The sequence below is a fragment of the Dicentrarchus labrax genome, unplaced genomic scaffold (genome assembly GCF_905237075.1).
Source record: "Dicentrarchus labrax unplaced genomic scaffold, dlabrax2021, whole genome shotgun sequence".
Lineage (NCBI taxonomy): Eukaryota > Metazoa > Chordata > Actinopteri > Moronidae > Dicentrarchus > Dicentrarchus labrax.
The window spans coordinates 8,162,394-8,180,208 of record NW_026136723.1 but is presented as its reverse complement, the minus strand read 5'-3'; the positions used below and the strand labels follow the sequence as shown (position 1 = coordinate 8,180,208).

At 39.5% G+C, this 17,815-nt stretch overlaps 1 protein-coding gene across 1 annotated transcript in view; it reads right to left on the bottom strand.

The window, feature by feature from the left end:
• Positions 1-17,815, bottom strand: part of kcnk9 (potassium channel, subfamily K, member 9) — a 46,838-nt gene continuing 29,023 nt past the window's right edge. The window contains exon 2 of the mRNA XM_051389460.1: positions 1-5,175. Coding sequence (XP_051245420.1) covers positions 4,292-5,175 — 884 coding nt within the window. The 3' untranslated portion in view covers positions 1-4,291. The remainder of the gene's footprint in view (positions 5,176-17,815) is intronic.

The following is a 17,815-nucleotide window of genomic DNA, read 5'->3' as shown; positions in this document are numbered from 1 at the left end:
TTGTTTTTGTTTTGTTTTGTTTTGTTTTGTTTTTGTGAAAAAAGCTCAGATAACCTCATTATATGCTCCCCACTGTCCAGTACCAAACAGCAGGCAAAGTTAGCAACTCGCTGATGAACACAGCGAAGCAGCTAGCAAGCTAAGGAGCAAGATATTTTTCTTGAGTTGATAGAGAACAAAAGAGAATTAAAAGGACAGTGAATATTGGGCTTACATTCATCAGGTCTGCAGATACATGACTCCAAATAAAATATAACATCATTATTGTTTACAGCTTGTTCTGCTGCCCCCAAGTGGCAAACAGAAGCAATTAATGCAGCTTTAAAAACAGGTAGGTAGCAAATGTTAGTCAGATAGACGGGGTTAGTGACTACTTTCAGACAGATAAATAGAAGTGGTGCTGAATTGAATTTGTAAAGCACCTGTATGTGGAATCAACTCAAAATAAACTACAAGGCCCAAGCATATTCATGTGTTTTTAATAGTTTTGGACAATAATGGAGTTCTGTGGCACAGAGGAATAAGATACAGTATATGAGGCTTTGGGTAAACAGGCAATACTTGTTAGAATCAGTTCACTGTGGATTTGGTCTGGGATTTGGCATTACCTTTAAATCTGTCAAATCATCTACCTGCTTGTGTTTCTGGCCCCATCTGACTTCCTTTTAGCGACGTTGCAGCATTCCCAAATCTCAACAGTTACCTCCATGATTACAATGTTATTATCATTGATAGAAGTGATGACCAAAACTAGAGGACGACCCAAGTTGCTATACACTGGAATGATCTTTTAGGCTATTGTAGGATGATTATGTCTCTTGAAAGTAAGGGAGTGATTCGATCTGCTTTGGCGCTTGGTGTGTACGTGGTTACAGAAGGATATAAGATCAGATGTCGATTTTCATCTCTTCCTATGAAGTTGTTTGTCAGGACTTAGATCTGTCTGTACATTAACCACACCTGCGCTATTACTAGCCCCAAAGTCAGACCTCCATAACCTTCCAGTAGGTTTGCTAAAGCACAAACAGATCTGCAGCCACTGTACTTAAATGTGCCTACTTCAACAGAAACACTGACTGCTGTTTCTTCAAGGCACATATGCTAATGTGTAAAAATACATATGCATCTCAGCCATGAAAAGGCCTTTTTATTCCAAAGGTTGTTATAAACATATTGTACAGGATATTTAGATAAGCCGGTATAGTTCCAATAATGAAACAATGCTTTGGGCTTATCTCGGACTCCACGCCTGGTTATGTTTGTCACAACTGAATAGGATCCATGGTATTTCACCATTTACCCAAACAGAGTGGCAACCTTGTGAGGCATGCTCAGCTACCCAGGAAATTAATTAACTAGGCTGCAAAGAATACTGAATGTTTCCTGAAAGTCAAGGTCCAGAAATTTGGTGTAAGAATGGTTGGTTTCCAGAAATATTGATTGATTTGAAGAATAGAACTTGCTAAGGGGCTCCCAGCCCTGTGTAACTTAAAAAAAGCTCCCTTTTGCGCCAGTCTTTACAAACAATACATACTTAAATATACATTTACAGCTTAAAAAGCATTTAGAAATCATGTTTATAGCTTTAATCCTGCTTAATTTAGGAGCTCAGTGATAGTGAAAATGTCCTTGACAGCTAGCAGTGGGCCAGCCGTGACAGAAAAGGCGCATTGGGCTTTAAAACAGGCCAGTAATCAACATAAATATCAAGAATTGCTCAAATATTTTCAAGCCCTGTGGCTCTAACAAATGATGCTTATAATGCAAATTGACTCCTGGTGTACATATCTGCATCAGACTTGGCACAGGCCTCAGTGAGATGATGCATCTCAGTCGCATTTCTCTGAAAGATTCCTATTATTTGGAAATGAGGATTTGATATATACATTGTGTTGTTTGGCCGATGCACTCGCACTTCTGGGATTGTGTTTGTGGTTGGAGCAAAAAATAAAAAAATAAAATAAAAAAGGTGATTCATTCAAACCTGAGAACAAACATTATTGTACAGTCTTGTTTGAATGGAAACTGAGAAATCAAGTAAATAAAGTGTATCCCTTTAAGAACTGTTTAGCTTTGGCAAAAGAAACAGCGTATGTTGTGAATCATTCTTAAGACTATTTGCCATTAAGATACTTCTAAAGTTATTTTGAAATTATTTCCCCATTCATCATACAAAGGTCATGCACTTATCAGATCTTTCAACAAAAAAAACCCTTCCTATCCCTTTTCTTCTCCTGATATTTTACAGAAACTGAAAGGATCATGCTGATGTTATGAAGTTTTTATCTGTGATCTTCAGCTGTCCGCACACATTAACTCATATTCACCGTTTCTGCTCGTTTCCATGTTGATGCGTTTATCAGGTTGCGTTTCCCTAATGGCTCCAAAGTGCATCCAAACCTCTAGAGTTGTCAGTTTAGATCTGCATGCTGTTCCATCACTGTAAACAGTTCTGCTCTCAGCACTGCGTGGTTAGATCTGAGCAGGGTTCATCAGCAGACTCAGGGTCATCTGCTACGGGCATGCATCATGTACTATGCAGGACTTTGGAGCATGATCATGCATGTCCTTTGATTAAAATTTACACTGCTTGTGAATTCAGCTGGAGTGATTTAATTGCACTTTGGTAGGAAAAATCCACCTTCTGATGCCCTCATACTGTCTTCATCACCAGACTATTATGTTCTCTTCATTAATTTGAGTTATTTGATCATTTTCCAAGAACCTGGAAATTCCCCTCCCTCAACCCGACTCATTAGCTCCAACTAGTTAGTGCTGGCCGGAATTTCCCATAACGAACTTGTGGCACCCAATAAAAGGTGGATGTGTGCAGCTACCTGGCCATCATATGTCAGTGATCATATGATCATAGCCACAACGCCACCTTAAAGGGGCACTCCACCAATTTTACACAAGGCCTTCAGTTTACTTGTCATGAGGAGTACTACTCAGTGTGTGAAAACAGGTAGCCTACGGAGCCTCTGGAGGGAGCTTTTCAAAGTTAATATAACATTTTCCAAAAAGCTTTTAAAAAAACCCTGATGATGCCATAGTGATGTCATTAGGGTTATCTCGGCTTATTTTTTAAATGAAAACCCGCATTACAAACTGGAGGTGTAGGATTTGCAAAAAGTTGGCATTCAGGAGGCAGTGAGGGTTTAATCAAAGATGCCACTGAGTTGCATCATGGGAATTGTCGGATCCAGCATTTTTAGAGGTTGGGCCATACTGGGGACTCAAGAGAAGAGAAGTCAGTATATCTCAGCCTCTGCTGCCTCAATCTTGACCCTTCTTTTTCAATCTCTTCTGTGCGTCCTAACTTTATGAATACTAAATTGCTGAATGACGCCTTAGTTACACATCATTAGCTGCATTGCATTCTGGTTTATTAAGGCGACTGTAAATGAAGAAACAGGCCTCTCAGCCTCTGTTACAGTGGAGCTATCACAATATGATTGGTGTAAATCATATCGGTATAACTCCGTTGGTGCAATATTGTGCAGAACCAAAACTGGCAAATGTGTTGTTGGGGAGGGTGAATTTTCCTTTAGGTCAATTTTAACTTTGATTATTAAAAAGGCTGTGGGTGAAACTAAAGCTTTTATGGCCAGATCTGCTTCCAGATGAGGTTGAAATACCAATAACAGCAGCATGATCCTTTGAATCCAAAACAAACAGACGGCCTTCATACAGCTGTTCTATAAACAGAAAAAAGAATGTCACTAAACCATGGCACACTCATTAAATGACATCTAATGCACATGCTAATATTGGCAACAATATTTTGGCTTGATGTGTGGTGAAACCATTGAAATATATGATTGCTTATAGAAAAAACAATACCTGATGCTTTAAGTCATTTTAAAATCTCTGTCTGCAGTGAGGCAATGGAATAGTACATAACGGTAAAAGTTTTTTCAAGTTAAGGTGAAACAAGCATACTCCCTTTTGAAAAATAGCATTTCCCCAAGTGTGCATCATTTGGTATGTAACCAAAGTTAATATATCAATTTTGTACTGTAAATCTGAAATAAGGAAGGTCTTGTTGTTTGTGTAAATGGAGCAATCTCTTGTAAAAATAGACATCCATGCTTCATGCTTTGCATCCCATTGTGTCCACGCTTGCTGTTCTGCGCAGTGTTCTTAATCTGTTCCCAAGAATACTTTTTATATTACATACAACCAAAAAGGGAAAAAAGTGCTGAAATAAGATTTGGTAAGGAGCAGCATTTGAAATGTTTGACCTTGTGTATAAAACATGGAAACTCATCTGTCCTGTCTGTGTTAGGGTTTAGATGGATTTCCTTCTCCTCATGAGCTGGTGATTGTCTGTGAAGCTGTGGAGGCCCGGAGATACCGAGCTGATGGGCGAAGGGAAGAAGCTGTTTTTCAAGGTGCTGGGCGAGATCTCCTCGATCTTGTAGGAAACTGAGTGAAAGTACTGATTGGGATTCAGCTGCGAGCTGAATGAGTTCTGATGGGAGAAGGCACAGCCAAGGCCTCCCATCCCTCCCCCAGAGCTGCCGAAGTCATGCGAGTGGTAGTGCATACAGGAGCAGACTGACTGCAAATCAGTCACTTCCGCCCGGTACGGCTCACGCCGCCGCCGGCCCCGCGGCAGCGATTCGTCCTGGATGTGGATGATCATGCTGTTTCGGTTGCCAGCTAGGGAGGCCCGTTCCTCGGCATCCCGACGCTCGTCCTCGCTGTTCATAGTCAGGAAGCGGAGCACCACCAGGTTGAGGAAGGCTCCGATGACCGTTAAGCCCACCAGGATATACATGAAGCTAAAGGCCACATACAGGGGCTTCTTCTGGAGGGCCCGGTTCTTTTGAAGGGCCACAAAGTCCCCAAAGCCTATAGTTGTTAATGTGATGAAGCAGTAATAATAGGATTGGAAGAAGCTCCAGTCCTCGTAATGGGAGAAGGCAGCAGCCCCGATGCACAGCGTGCCGACGCAGGAGAAGAATCCTACCGTCACCATGTTCTCCATGGACACGTCAGTGATGCTCATGCCACAGCACTTCTTGATACGCTTCAGGAGGTACTTGACAAAAGTGTTCATCCTCTCGCCCAGACTTTGAAACATGACAAGAGTCAAAGGGATTCCCAGGACGGCATAAAACATGCAAAAGGCCTTCCCGGCGTCGGTCCCCGGCGCTGCATGCCCATAGCCTGAGAAGAGAGCAGACAGACAGCAGGAATTAGTAATGCGGAAAGACTTCGCCAAAGTGCGGCACTAGCATCACGAGCGCTACCCGCAGCTCAAAAAGCCCCAGATCACCTTTTGTTTACAAACATGACCAAGCAAGAAATCTCCCTAAGAGTCTGCGAGCACTGCCAAAAGGCGTATTGAATAGGTGCATGCCACAGAAATTTGTCCGCTCATTAATCTTATTTGGGCTCAAAGATTATGGCAAGTGGGTCGTCCAATTAGTCAGAAGTTTCCGGTGAGGTAGAAGAGTTTGGAGGAGGGATTGGAAAGGAGTCATGGGGGAGCCAGTGAAGCTTTTAGCTTAATTAAACTTTATCTTTAGACCACAAGCTGCTGACTCACACACAAACAGACTTTTGAAAATCAACCTGTGGGGCTAACAATAGGATTCATACATTGTTACATTTAATTTTCAAATGCAACATAAATGCTTTTATTTGCTTTGCAGGATATTTACAGTTACTTCAGAAATCACAGTATGAATGAAACCTACTGTTCTTGAATATGCAGGGCTGAAAAACAGTGTCGTATTGATTATCTCTCCTCTACCACAGCCCATAACTGTGTGTGAGTATTAAACACCAAAGTCATAGCCAACAACACCCACCATCAGTTGGCATGTGTATCACTTCAACAACTGCCTTCCAAATGAAGACATAATATTTTTGGTGTACTGGATAGCATTTTTTATTAATTTATTTTTGATATGTCCTGCGGAAGTTCTGTTTTTTGCGTTCTCAAATATTGATTCTGTTCTCCCATATGGCTTTCTACCCACTCGAGCATGTGTTTAGTTATGCAGTTATGCTTTAAAAAAAAATCAAAATCAGCTCTAGTGATCTGATTTGCACTAGAAACTAGAGCACTTACATTTGCATATACAATGTGTGTTATTGACCTAAGGTTTCATTTGTGGAATTTAAAGAAACATGTACCAGTACTGTAATAGGCATTACATTATTAGACTGATATTGATGGTAACGATATTTATTTGTTTGATAAATTAAATGAAAAATGTATCCATTTATTTTCTTTAAATTCATAAAGGGAGTGTAAGCGTTATTTGAATTGATCATTATTTTTTATATTAACAATGGGTCAAATGACCGTATAAAGTGAAAGGGGTCGCCTTTCGTAATGAATTCAAAGAGAATTATCACCCAACTGTTCAGTTCCCCGCTGATCTACAGGCCATTTTAGCTTATTTTAGCTCATTGTTTTGGTTTTCCTACCAGCAAACTAATCTCTCATCAACTTCCAATTGTTTTCAGCAAACAAGCTCTGATAAACTTTCTGCTTGCTACTTGTTCAGCACCAGAAGGCAGACAGACAAAGTTAAATAACTGGTGAACATAGTGGAGCATTTAGCAGCCAAAGAAACTTTTTTCTTTTTTTTTTCTCAAGAGTTGTCTGAGACTTAAACAAAGCAAAAATGAAAGTAAATGAGTTTGATTAGCAAGGTGGCCAGAAACATGACTCTAAATTAATGCTAATGTGTTTGTATGTCTTTATTGGGTAATAATATGTCAGTGTTGTTCTTTCAGCTTGTCCCATTTTCCACAATTGGCTGAGAAAAATAATTAAGTCCCTCTCAGTGAACTCAGAAAAATAGATTTCTTTTCTTGTTCCTACAGTGTGCTGTTGGAATGCTGTCTGTGCAGAGTTTGACACTAGAAGGATGTTTTCACATTCATCTGCTGAAAGTGGAATGTTTTTTCTGTGTTCATTGAAAATCTGATTATAAGGGATGGGGCCTACCAGCAGGATTTGTGACATCCCAAATTACCTTATACAAGTATGATGTAGAAACATGAAGACATCTTGTGTCCAGCAGGAAAACCCTAAGAAATAAACAGCATTTACATATTCATAGATTCTGGAATTTTTGATGAGGCAGAAAGAGGAGATGCCTTTTTTAACGATTTTAATGTGGAAATTATTATTTATTTTTTTCAGAATAAACATATCGGACACATATTATTGTTCCAAGCTAATTATTTGTATATATCTAATACCTGAAAAAAAATGGCTTATTAGCACATTCCCCAGTTGGACTTTACTGGGTTAGAACTCAGAAACCATCCTCTTGTCTTGTTTGACCAAAATTACATGACGCACAGTTTGTGTCATTTTGCAACTTAGAGTAGTGATAGATTTTCTCCACGATTGAATGAAACCAGTGGAAACCAACATTATCCCATTCAGCCTAACTGGTATCTACTGGGAAAGAACAACTACCGATTATATCTCAGACAAAGCTTTGGTATTTAAGTGGCCCTATAATTCAGAGCAAAATCTGTTGTTGTGATCTGATGCTAGTTCACTACTGAAAGAACAACTGGAAGTGAAAGAAAAGTATAAACCTTATCTCAGACTAAACACTGATTTAAATAAATAATCTAAAATGTTACCATATTTGATATGAGTTGGAGGAAGCCATTTATATACTGCTGTTAATGAGTAACTTTACACAGTCTATTAATCCTGCTTCCCCTGCCAACTAGTGCTGACCCTGCACCCTGTGTGCAGCAGTGACAATATAGACTTTTTGTACAGGGGTGGCACAAGCAGCAGGGCACTGACTTATGTTGGGGTGGCATGAAGTACTTCCCAATTTATACAATTCCAATACTGCTTGTACACCCCGGTATGCAGAATTATTCAAATACACCTGACAAAAATAACACATGTATACCACATGCAAAGAATTGCAATGTTTTTGCCAAAAAAACTGCATTTGATTAGCATAAAGTGTGCATGCCTGAAAAGGGGAGACTCATGAGTACCCATAGAACCCATTTTGATTCAGATATCTTGAGGTTGGAGGTCAAGGGATCCCTTTAAAAATGGCCATGCCAGTTTTTCCATCACCAACATTTTGCATAATTTTGAAGCTTCCCAACATGCTAGCACAGCATGGTTGGCAAGATGCCTTAGGGTTTCATGCGATACCAGTATCTTTACTCTAGCTTTAATATGGAGCCAGCTACAGCCTCTGTAAGAATCTCTTACAGACCACATCTGACCACAACCAGGCCAGCTATATTTTTTCTCCTCCCAAAGTCTAGTGTGGAGCTACTCCTTAACAAAAAAAACATTGCACTACACTGATAATTTTTCCATTTTTATTGTTTTATTTTTTCCTTCTTTCTAACTTTTTCCACAAGTTTCAATGAATTTCAGAACACTGTCAAATAAACTTGATTATAACATTTCAAACTTGATTGTGGGTGCTAACTCATTAGAAAGTTTTACAGCACAGCATCAGCAATACTTAAGATCATTCTTGACCTTGGAACTAGTAGTTTGACAGAATTATCTTGACTCAATGTCCACTTTCTATAAAAAGGAAAATTTTCCATACTTGGATCATGTGATGACAACAGAGCAAAATGATAAAGAACATGAGATGTGGTGAAAAGCTTCAGAAAATAGTGATGCTGTTTGGACAAAAACAAGCTGTGTGGTGGATTATCTACAGTATTTCGAGCTTTGTCTCTGAATTTGCAAGTTCATATTGAGCTGAAAAGAGTAGGACCCAGTGGGCTGCCTGGAGGGTACAGAATAAAATCTATAAAACACTGCAGCCTGCTCTGGTAAATGCACAAATGTATAAGTGTTTTTAAATGCACTAAAACATGCAGAGTCACTGGTTGGTCCTTGAAGTTTGAGGTCTGCACAGGAAGCTGAAGGATCAGCAGCCCACTGTGTCGCTGCTGTGTGCTGACTGCAAATGAGCTGATTGAATTCCTTGAACAATGAGCAGCACGTTATTTCCACACACACTCGCAAACAAAGGGAGAGCTGCTTCTATCAAACAACATAAACAACAGAAGAAGAAGAAACATAAAAAAAACCCCACAAATCTTCATTGCTCTCTTATACAATGCAGAGAGGATAGCAATGGTAATGCGCTTTGTGGAAAATAACTGAAATATGATGTAGATCTGTAGCTTTATCGGGATAGCAGATATAAGCATTTCATAGAAAAGGCCTCTTCTGTGTTGGCGGAGAATCTAATAAAACTTCTAGGGAAGCTTCAAGAGTGATCAGTTTGCATCAAAGTAAACATGAAGATACAGCAAAACATGCTTGTGGCATCCCAAAAGTGTTAGTCAATTATAATTACATCTCAGGACAGATTGGTATTCTACCCAGACATCCGTCTTCTACCATGCTTCTCTCAAAATTAGCAAATTAATTGTTATTGATTCTTATTGTTTGAATTTGTTCTCGTGGAGTAATTAGGACATAATGAGTTACGGGGGCAGCTGTGAAGAAATGACAACTTTCATTTGATTTGTGCAGACGGACTAATACTCTGCTCTGTAGATACTAATTCATCATTATGTCTTACAGTCAAAGACATTATATCTACTGAAAAATATATTCCTGCTTCGGACGATTCATTTGAGGTTTGTGTGCAACTATTCCTCTCAACGGCCTCTCCCTGCTGCAATCAGACTGGAGTGTATTAGGTATCGATTCACTGCGGGGTCACCACCACTTGTATGTATTTCCTATTAGATTTGCTATCCTCTTTTTCAGTTTAAAACTGGACAGACGAGAGCTTAAGTGTCCGCGCGGTGATGGTTGACAGCATTGCGATGTCTGGACCTGTAACGCAGGAAGTCGTGAAAGCAGTGCATTAAAAGGATGAAAGGCAATGAAATCACTCTCACAGTGATGTCATATCAGTTGGGGCTCTCATGTTTCCGCTTTAGCTCCTGCATTCATTAGCGTACATACATTTCCAAGGCAGCAAAGACAAGATGATTAACAGGGGCTTGCAGGGACACAGTGAGACGGCCTGCAGACCTAAAGAGCATTAACTTGTAATCAACTCTGACATTTTCATATCACAAAACGTCCACTTGTCTACCGTCTATCACAAATTGATACAAGACAATAAGACGTTAAGTTCATGACAGCTTTTCAGTTTGCTGGGAACTTTTTCGAAGTTCTGATGCCTTTCACAGCTCTGCTCTTTTTTTTATAGAATATGAAAATGATTTCTAAACCCTAAAGAAGTATAGGAGGAGAAATATTACAAAACATTATAACTTAAGTTCTTTATTTTGTCTGAACCAGTCTCTTAAAGTATTTCTTTGATGTCGTTGATGGGATGTGTGGTTTTCTGCCTTGGCGCTGCACTGTGTAATCTGTTTGTCCTGTCATAATGACTTTATTATCTGCTGTTGTCTTGGGAACAGACGTATTTGCTCTGCCACACAGCCCTGCCATGCACAGGTGCTTTTGTGCTTATGTGTGCACAGGTGAACGCATGTGCTCAGCGCAGTGTGTACTGCAGCGGAAAGAGTCACACTCTCTAATAAATGATAAAAGCACAAGAAAGGCGCGGTCGCTCAAATATTACATAATAAGGCACATTTTGAAAATGGAGCGCTATGTTCTGCACATCCATGGAAGAAGTAGACGTGACATATTTTCAATCTGTGTTCTTCTACAAGCTGCGGCAGACAAGATTTGTTTGCAAAAACACACCAGTCTTATCAGCCAGAAGCACAAAGAGTGTCTGCAACATCGAAAAGCACCACAATCCACTGTAAATTTGCCCAAATATAAATCTGATGTGGGGACACAAATCTTTGAGAAATTGTCTCCTATACAGATTTTTCTTGAACAGAACATTGTTTTGGGCCTCCTTTAGTGCATCTTAATATTTAATGTGGTTGGATTATAATAAATATTGTTACAATTGATTGCTTTAATGAAAAACAAACATTTTGTAATAACAACAGCAGCTAAAAATCCTTTGCCGCGCTTGTGGCATTGCTCCATAAGCCTGGCATTCAAAAGTGGAATAAAACTAAATCTGTCAGCTGTTTGCTCAAAAATAAACTGAAGACGATATATAGTAAAAGTCTGATTGTCTGAGACCCTCAATTAGAGCTTGAAAGAACAGAATTTTAGAGCACTTTAGTTATCTGTGTCACTGCACACCATTTGATCCAGTCACCTTTGTGTAGCGGTGCTCTTCTCACACTTCGCACTCTGGTTTGTTCAAACATTCAGTGTCATTTGGAGTAGGAAGAGATACTGTAGCTCACTTCCATACCACAATCTCTATCTACAACCCTAGTTACTATAAATACAGCAGTGTTTTGAGCTAAATGCTATTGCGGCAGCATGCATACTGCTGACATGTACAGTGCTAACATGCTGATGTTTAACCAGTATAATGTTTACCATGTTAATCGTGGTAGTGTAGCGTAGTGTAAGTCCAGGTTTTTTCCGATCGAGTCCCAACAAATATCTGTATAACACTAACATAATACAGATATTGTAATATATGCTTATTGTCAGTGCTTACATTGACGTGCGCCATACATCTCAATTCAACACATTGTTTGTACGTTTCAGTCAATCAATGGGTCATTGTCAGAGCTGTTCACTGGCAAGCAGCTCTTTCTACGGTATCTACGGTATGCTGAGGGTTAGCTGTCATGCCGAAGAGAAAGTCGGTCTTTTCTAAAGAGTAGTAGGTCAGTAGGTCAGTAGGTCAGGTGCTAGTGCTAAAAAGCATGGTACACTTAAGGGTCCCGTTATGGGGGTTTGAAAATATGGTAGCTGAGGTGGTAGTTATAATTGCATTATAAACTAAATTATTGGACAAACTGAAATTTTGACATCATTAAGGCACTAGATGAAAACTCAGAGTATCACCAAATGGGAACAGGAGTGTGTGTACCAAATTCCATGGCAATCACTCCAATACTTGTCAGGGGATCACAAAAGTCATTAGAATACATTGTCTATCATTGCCATTGTCTCTTGTCTTGACTGCTGTTAACGCCCTTCTGGCAGGGCTTCAGGAGTCAGCCAAAAGCAGCTCCTGTCACTTCACTTTGCATTATTCTCCACTAGCTCCCTGTTGCTGCTCACACTCAGGTCCAGCTACTAGGGCACCCACCTACCCCAATTACTTTATTCAGGTTTATGAGCCTCCTCATTAACTACGATCTACGAATGAACAACCACTACTCCTACAGTCACTGCGAGGCAGGGAAGTCTCGATCCACAATCTGTTTCTGTCTTCTAAAATGGCTCTTCAAAGAGTGCCTACTCACCTAATATGCTCCTTCTCTCTCTCTCTCTCCCTCTCTATCTCTCGATCCCTCTCTAAGTCTTTCACAGCACTTGTGTCAAGTGGAAGGCTAAGGCATTTATTCTCCAAGGCTTCACCTTGATCTACTGTGGTTTGGATGCAGGGGTCACCACCCCTAAAAAAAATGCCTGGCCACACCAGCTGCCACCCCAGTTTGGTATCAAATGCTGTCGAATTTAACACATTAGTTCAGATTCATTTCAAAAATTATGTTTTGAAAAAACTGAAATGAACACATAATTTAATGATCTATTAACTTACAACTGACCATGTCATGCTGCTAGCGTTGCTAAAAACGTGGTAGCAAGTTTATTTTTGGTCTGGGAGGAAACTAGACTTCTTCACCTCCTCTTTGCTCTGTTTTTAAGCTTTAGAAAATCTGGGCCCGTGTTGGGAGACTTTGGCCAATCACAAATCCATAAGATAGTCGATCTCATTCCTGTGTCGTCAAATACAGACGCTTTGGGTTGGCTCAAAGCTTCGGTATTTGATGACACATATTAAAGTACATCAAGATGTATATCACTCCTCCAAACCCACTGACACAAAAACAAATATTTCCATTTCAAACAAAATGCAGCTGTCTGTTTTTCACATATCACAAAATTCAATCTATAATTGAATAAATGTATCACAAGCCCTGTGGCTCTTCACAGTAATATGCAAAGTACGTCTAATGTTTTACACATTTATGAATATACCAAGACAGCTCTCATCATAAACTGCATGACTCAACCTGTGTTTGGCTCCAATCCACTTTACTATGACTTATTTTGAATGTCTGCCCACACCCACAATGTGAGCTCCATAGGTCCGTGTGAGTCATTGTTGCTCCAACTCTGAATTGACACAGCTGGCAGCCGAAATCCACTTATTATGTCATTCTATTATTATATCATTAATATTTATTTTTTTCTGTACCAGAAAAAGGAACATTTCACGGTCATGTAATGGCTTAATGAATTAACCAACAGTCTACACCTTGAAAGAGTAAGAGTTCAGACGCCAAGATCCAGCAGCCTCTCTTCTGTACTAACTAGTGACTCAACATTAATCCTTAAAGCAACTGAAATGAGAATTTCTCTGCAACATTAAATTAGGACTTTTAAGACTAATTTTAAGACTAAATTAGAGAAAATCAAAGTTGAGGTTTAGAAAAAAGATCCACAGATATTATTTATAACAATTTTAACAGTTTAACACATAGCAAACCACTTCTGTCTGATTTTAATTTAAATGTCGCTAAATCCTGGTGGTGCACTGGATCAGCTTTCTCCAACAGGTCCGCATTCAGATCAGTGGGAAAAGCACAAATACAGAACCTCTCATGTAAAATAATCAAAACTGTTCTAATTTTGAAAGATAGTTATGTGTTCATCTAGGACACATTACTAAAACATGAAGAAAATGTTTTCAGTCTTTCAACAGTGGCCTGTAAACTTTTTCAAACAGATGAAACAGCTAGCAGAGTGCTATTTGCTTCTGCATATTTTCATGTTTCCCTCCCTAAGCTAGGGAGGGACTTGTTACGGATATTGATTGGCATTTACAGCAGATGACAGTGCTGAATGTGCGTTCCATACCCTTGATTAGTGCTTGGTACTTTATTTTTGCGTATGGCCTCCCTCTAATTTTCTTCCCCACCTGCATTCTGCAATATCCCACGTCTCTGATTGGCTAGTATTTGTTGGGTTCATTCGTTTGGTTTAGGCATGAAGAGTGAAATGGTTAGTGTGTGGACTGTGAATGTGGAAAAGTGCTGAAAATGTCAGCGTTAGTCCGGAGTTTAAAAATAGCAAAGGAATCACACTGTAAACAATTTCCTTGTATATTTACAGTAAGTTCCTGGCAGCATAGAGGGCAAAATGCTGTATTTCAATTTACAGTAAACTGCTGTAACTGTACTGTAATGCAATTTACACAATACTGTATTACTACATAACAGCATGTTACTTTATTTTTACTTTATTTTTCATTTTTTATTATATTGTATTATACTGTAATATATCCAGTTATATTATTTTGATTTACGGTTAGGATTGTACTGAATTTGGGTTCTAACACCTTTTTATGGGTCCAATTCTGGCACTGTATTAGGGTAGTAAAAAAGTTTGTGTTATTATTTTATGTTATTTGTATTCTTAAATAGAAAACTGGAAATGTAATTTACATTTTGTTTTCTACACTTACATTTTTCAATTGAAAGTTTTGAAACAAACATTGACGCATCGTACCTAAAGTAAGTATCTTTATTTCATTGGATTGGGAGCAAAATTATTAATTTGGAAAACAATATCTAATACTCACACTAAATAAAAAAAGAAACATAGCTGATATCCGGCCAACATTTGAGCACATCGTTTTGTCAGAGAGAGCAGTTGAGTAGTGAATACCTCCCTTTGGGTTTCATTTATTTTCCCACGTTGCTGGTTATATAATATGTATCATTCATTATTCATAACACTATCAAGGTAGTCCCTCATTAGCACCCACACACAGCCTGGGTAGTTACTCTACAAGTGTCAAGCAGTTGCTTAAACCAACACCTTTTGCTTGTTTGAGCCGCAGGTTAATCTGTCTCATATTATTTCAGGTGCCCCGGTGGCATTAATTGCTACAGGCCATGGCATTTTAATGAAGGTCAAGAAGAGCAGGGAGCACAGAGGTTAGAACACCTTGTTCGGCTGAGTCTGAGTCTCCACCACGTCACCGACAAGAGCTTAATGTGTCTGGGAAGTGGGAACACCATGGTTACCTACTACAGGCAGGGAACCTTCTGCAATCAGTGCTTTTTGAAACACTAAGTCTGCTCACAATTCCACTTTGTTATGGTACCATAATGGTTATGGTCTTTCAGCTGCTAGTCATCTTAACTCTATTGTTAAGGGAAAAATGTCAAACATAAAACTCTACGGTGATGAAGAGGCAATTCCATCGATATCAGAGATGCCTGCCAGCAGCTTAGAAAGATCACATTTACATTTTAAGTGTTTCGTCCAATGTCCTTATCCACAGACATACAATGAGTGCTGAATCACATAGACAAACATACAAATGATAGAGAAAGAGCAGATTCTCCTTCAAGTCATAATGCAGCATAGTTTGATAAATAAGACCAACTTATTTAACACAAAAAGGATTCAAACTATAGCTTTTTCATTTATTGTGAGTAGAAGGATTTTAAATTATCTGGCTGAGGAAATGGTTTCTCTAATGTTGTCTGTTTATTAGGAACAAACAGGAGAAAAAGTTAGCTAATGTAATTTGCCATCACACAGAGAGTGCCACATACACTAAGTCAAACTTAATCAAAAGAAAAAGAAGAAAGGGGGGGGGTTCATCACCACATGTTCTCCCAATTCTACAATAGCTTTGGACACTGCAACTACACAAGTGCTGTGCAGCAGAAAATGCTGTTCTAGCTGCAGTCTCCAAGAAAACCCTGACTTCTGCTGACAAAGAACTTCCCTCTTGCCCAGTGTGTAACATTTAAGAGGATCTATTGGCTGAAAGGGAATATGATTTATTTATATTTACAACCATCGTTGTGTTTCGTTCTTCTATCTTCTATCTACAAAGTGGGTCTCCTTCCATGGAGCCATGTTTAACTGCCATGTTTCTACAGTGGCCCAGAACAGACAAAACAAACACTGGCTCTAGATAGGACCTTTCATGTTTTTCATGAGTTTCACAGCCACCGTAGTTTCTCCTACACGCTTGGAAGGTGCCCTGTATTCAAATGCTTGCAATCTGCAACTTCCCCACTAGATGCCACTAACACTAAACTGGGATAGGTTTGAAGATGAGTTCACCTTTTTTGACAGGTGTCTCATGAAGCCAGACCCATGGTCATGGACTGCATATTTCCAAAAACTTGTCATATCTAAACAAAATAGGTTTAATTTAAGATTATCACCTTAAACATTTTAGCAAACATTTGCCAGTTTACACACCCAGCAGACATGTAGCAACATTAGAATTCATTTGGAGTCATGTTTATGTCCACCTGATGAATGTAAGTGCAATATTAACTCTCCTTTCAGCTCTGTTATGGTCTACACCAACTACTGAGCAACACAACTGGATCTTTATCTGCTAAATGTTCCGCTATGTTCACTAGCTGGTTGCGAACTTTGTCTGGCAAGCATATGGTGGGTTTATAAGATCTTTATCACTAAACAACAAACAGCTGCCTGCTGCAGTTGGAACAAAGAGACTGAACCAGTCAGTAACGTTGCGGGCATTAAACCAAACTGTTCAGCTGAAAGATGTTTAAACGCTCTGTAGAGCTCAGGGGAACTGCAGTGCCATTTTGTCCCTATGAATGACCCCTTTCAGACTGCAGACAGTCATTTGATCATTAACATGATTGATTATCAACACAAGCATTTCGAGAGATGCAGCTTTAATGTTAGAAAAACATTGGAAACCAATATTGGTTGTTGGTGTGAAACTGGATATGAACCACAGACTCCTGTGTCAACATCCAAAGCTTGGCTGACCCAACCACCCCAACCTCCACCCTGACACTTTCTGAAACACTACCTCTGTCATGTTGCTTCCACCTTTGCTATTTATAGACAACGATTAATGTCACAACCGTGAGTGGACATAAGTCAGGTAAATGTCTCCATTTGCTGATTTTCACTCTATCATTGATTCTCTGGCCCTGGCTACTAATAGATTTGACGATTTGGCTATAGCTGTACACTCCCTTCCAAGGTTCAAAACATCTTATGCCTGTGGGTGACATGACAAATGAGTCATAGGCACACACAGACCCAGTACCCATATTAAGACAGTATGCAATGAGAGGATTTTATAAGCTACCGCCAAACATCATAAGCTCACAATGTCTGCATCCTTATTTACACATTTCCTGTCACAGAGTGAGGTTATAAAAGTTCTCAAGGTCACTGCATAAGCAAGTGTTGGACTGCCTGCACTGGCAATTAAGGCTAAATAAACAGGAATGAATTCTGTACGTGTAGGGTCATTTAGTTTTTGTATGCCAAGGGAAAAATGTGATATCAGCTGGATTAAGGAATGCATGTGGGCCCTTGCAGAGTCAACTTACAATAAGGACAGTGCAGCTTTAGGCCCTCAGTTGTCTGTTTGCTCTGGAGAGCTGAATTTTTCTTGGAGAGACAAGGCAGACAGTTTACAGAAGGGAGTCTGAGATAGAAGCTGAGCTGTGTGAACAGAGAAGCTGGTAATCCTCAGTACTGCCAGTGGAAGCTGGGTGCTGTTGCTCCTCAGAGAATTTGAGATTCCTTAAGTCTTGAGGTACAGCCAATGTATGCTAGGTATGTAATCCATCTCACAAGTAAGTCCTGTTATGTCTATCCTGACTGTAATTCTCTCAATGACACTTGCATCAGAGGATGTATATCCATTTATTCCATGAATGGTTACACTCTTATTTTGTGAAACAGGCCCTTCTCATGAGGGTGCTCCCTGATGAATCCAAG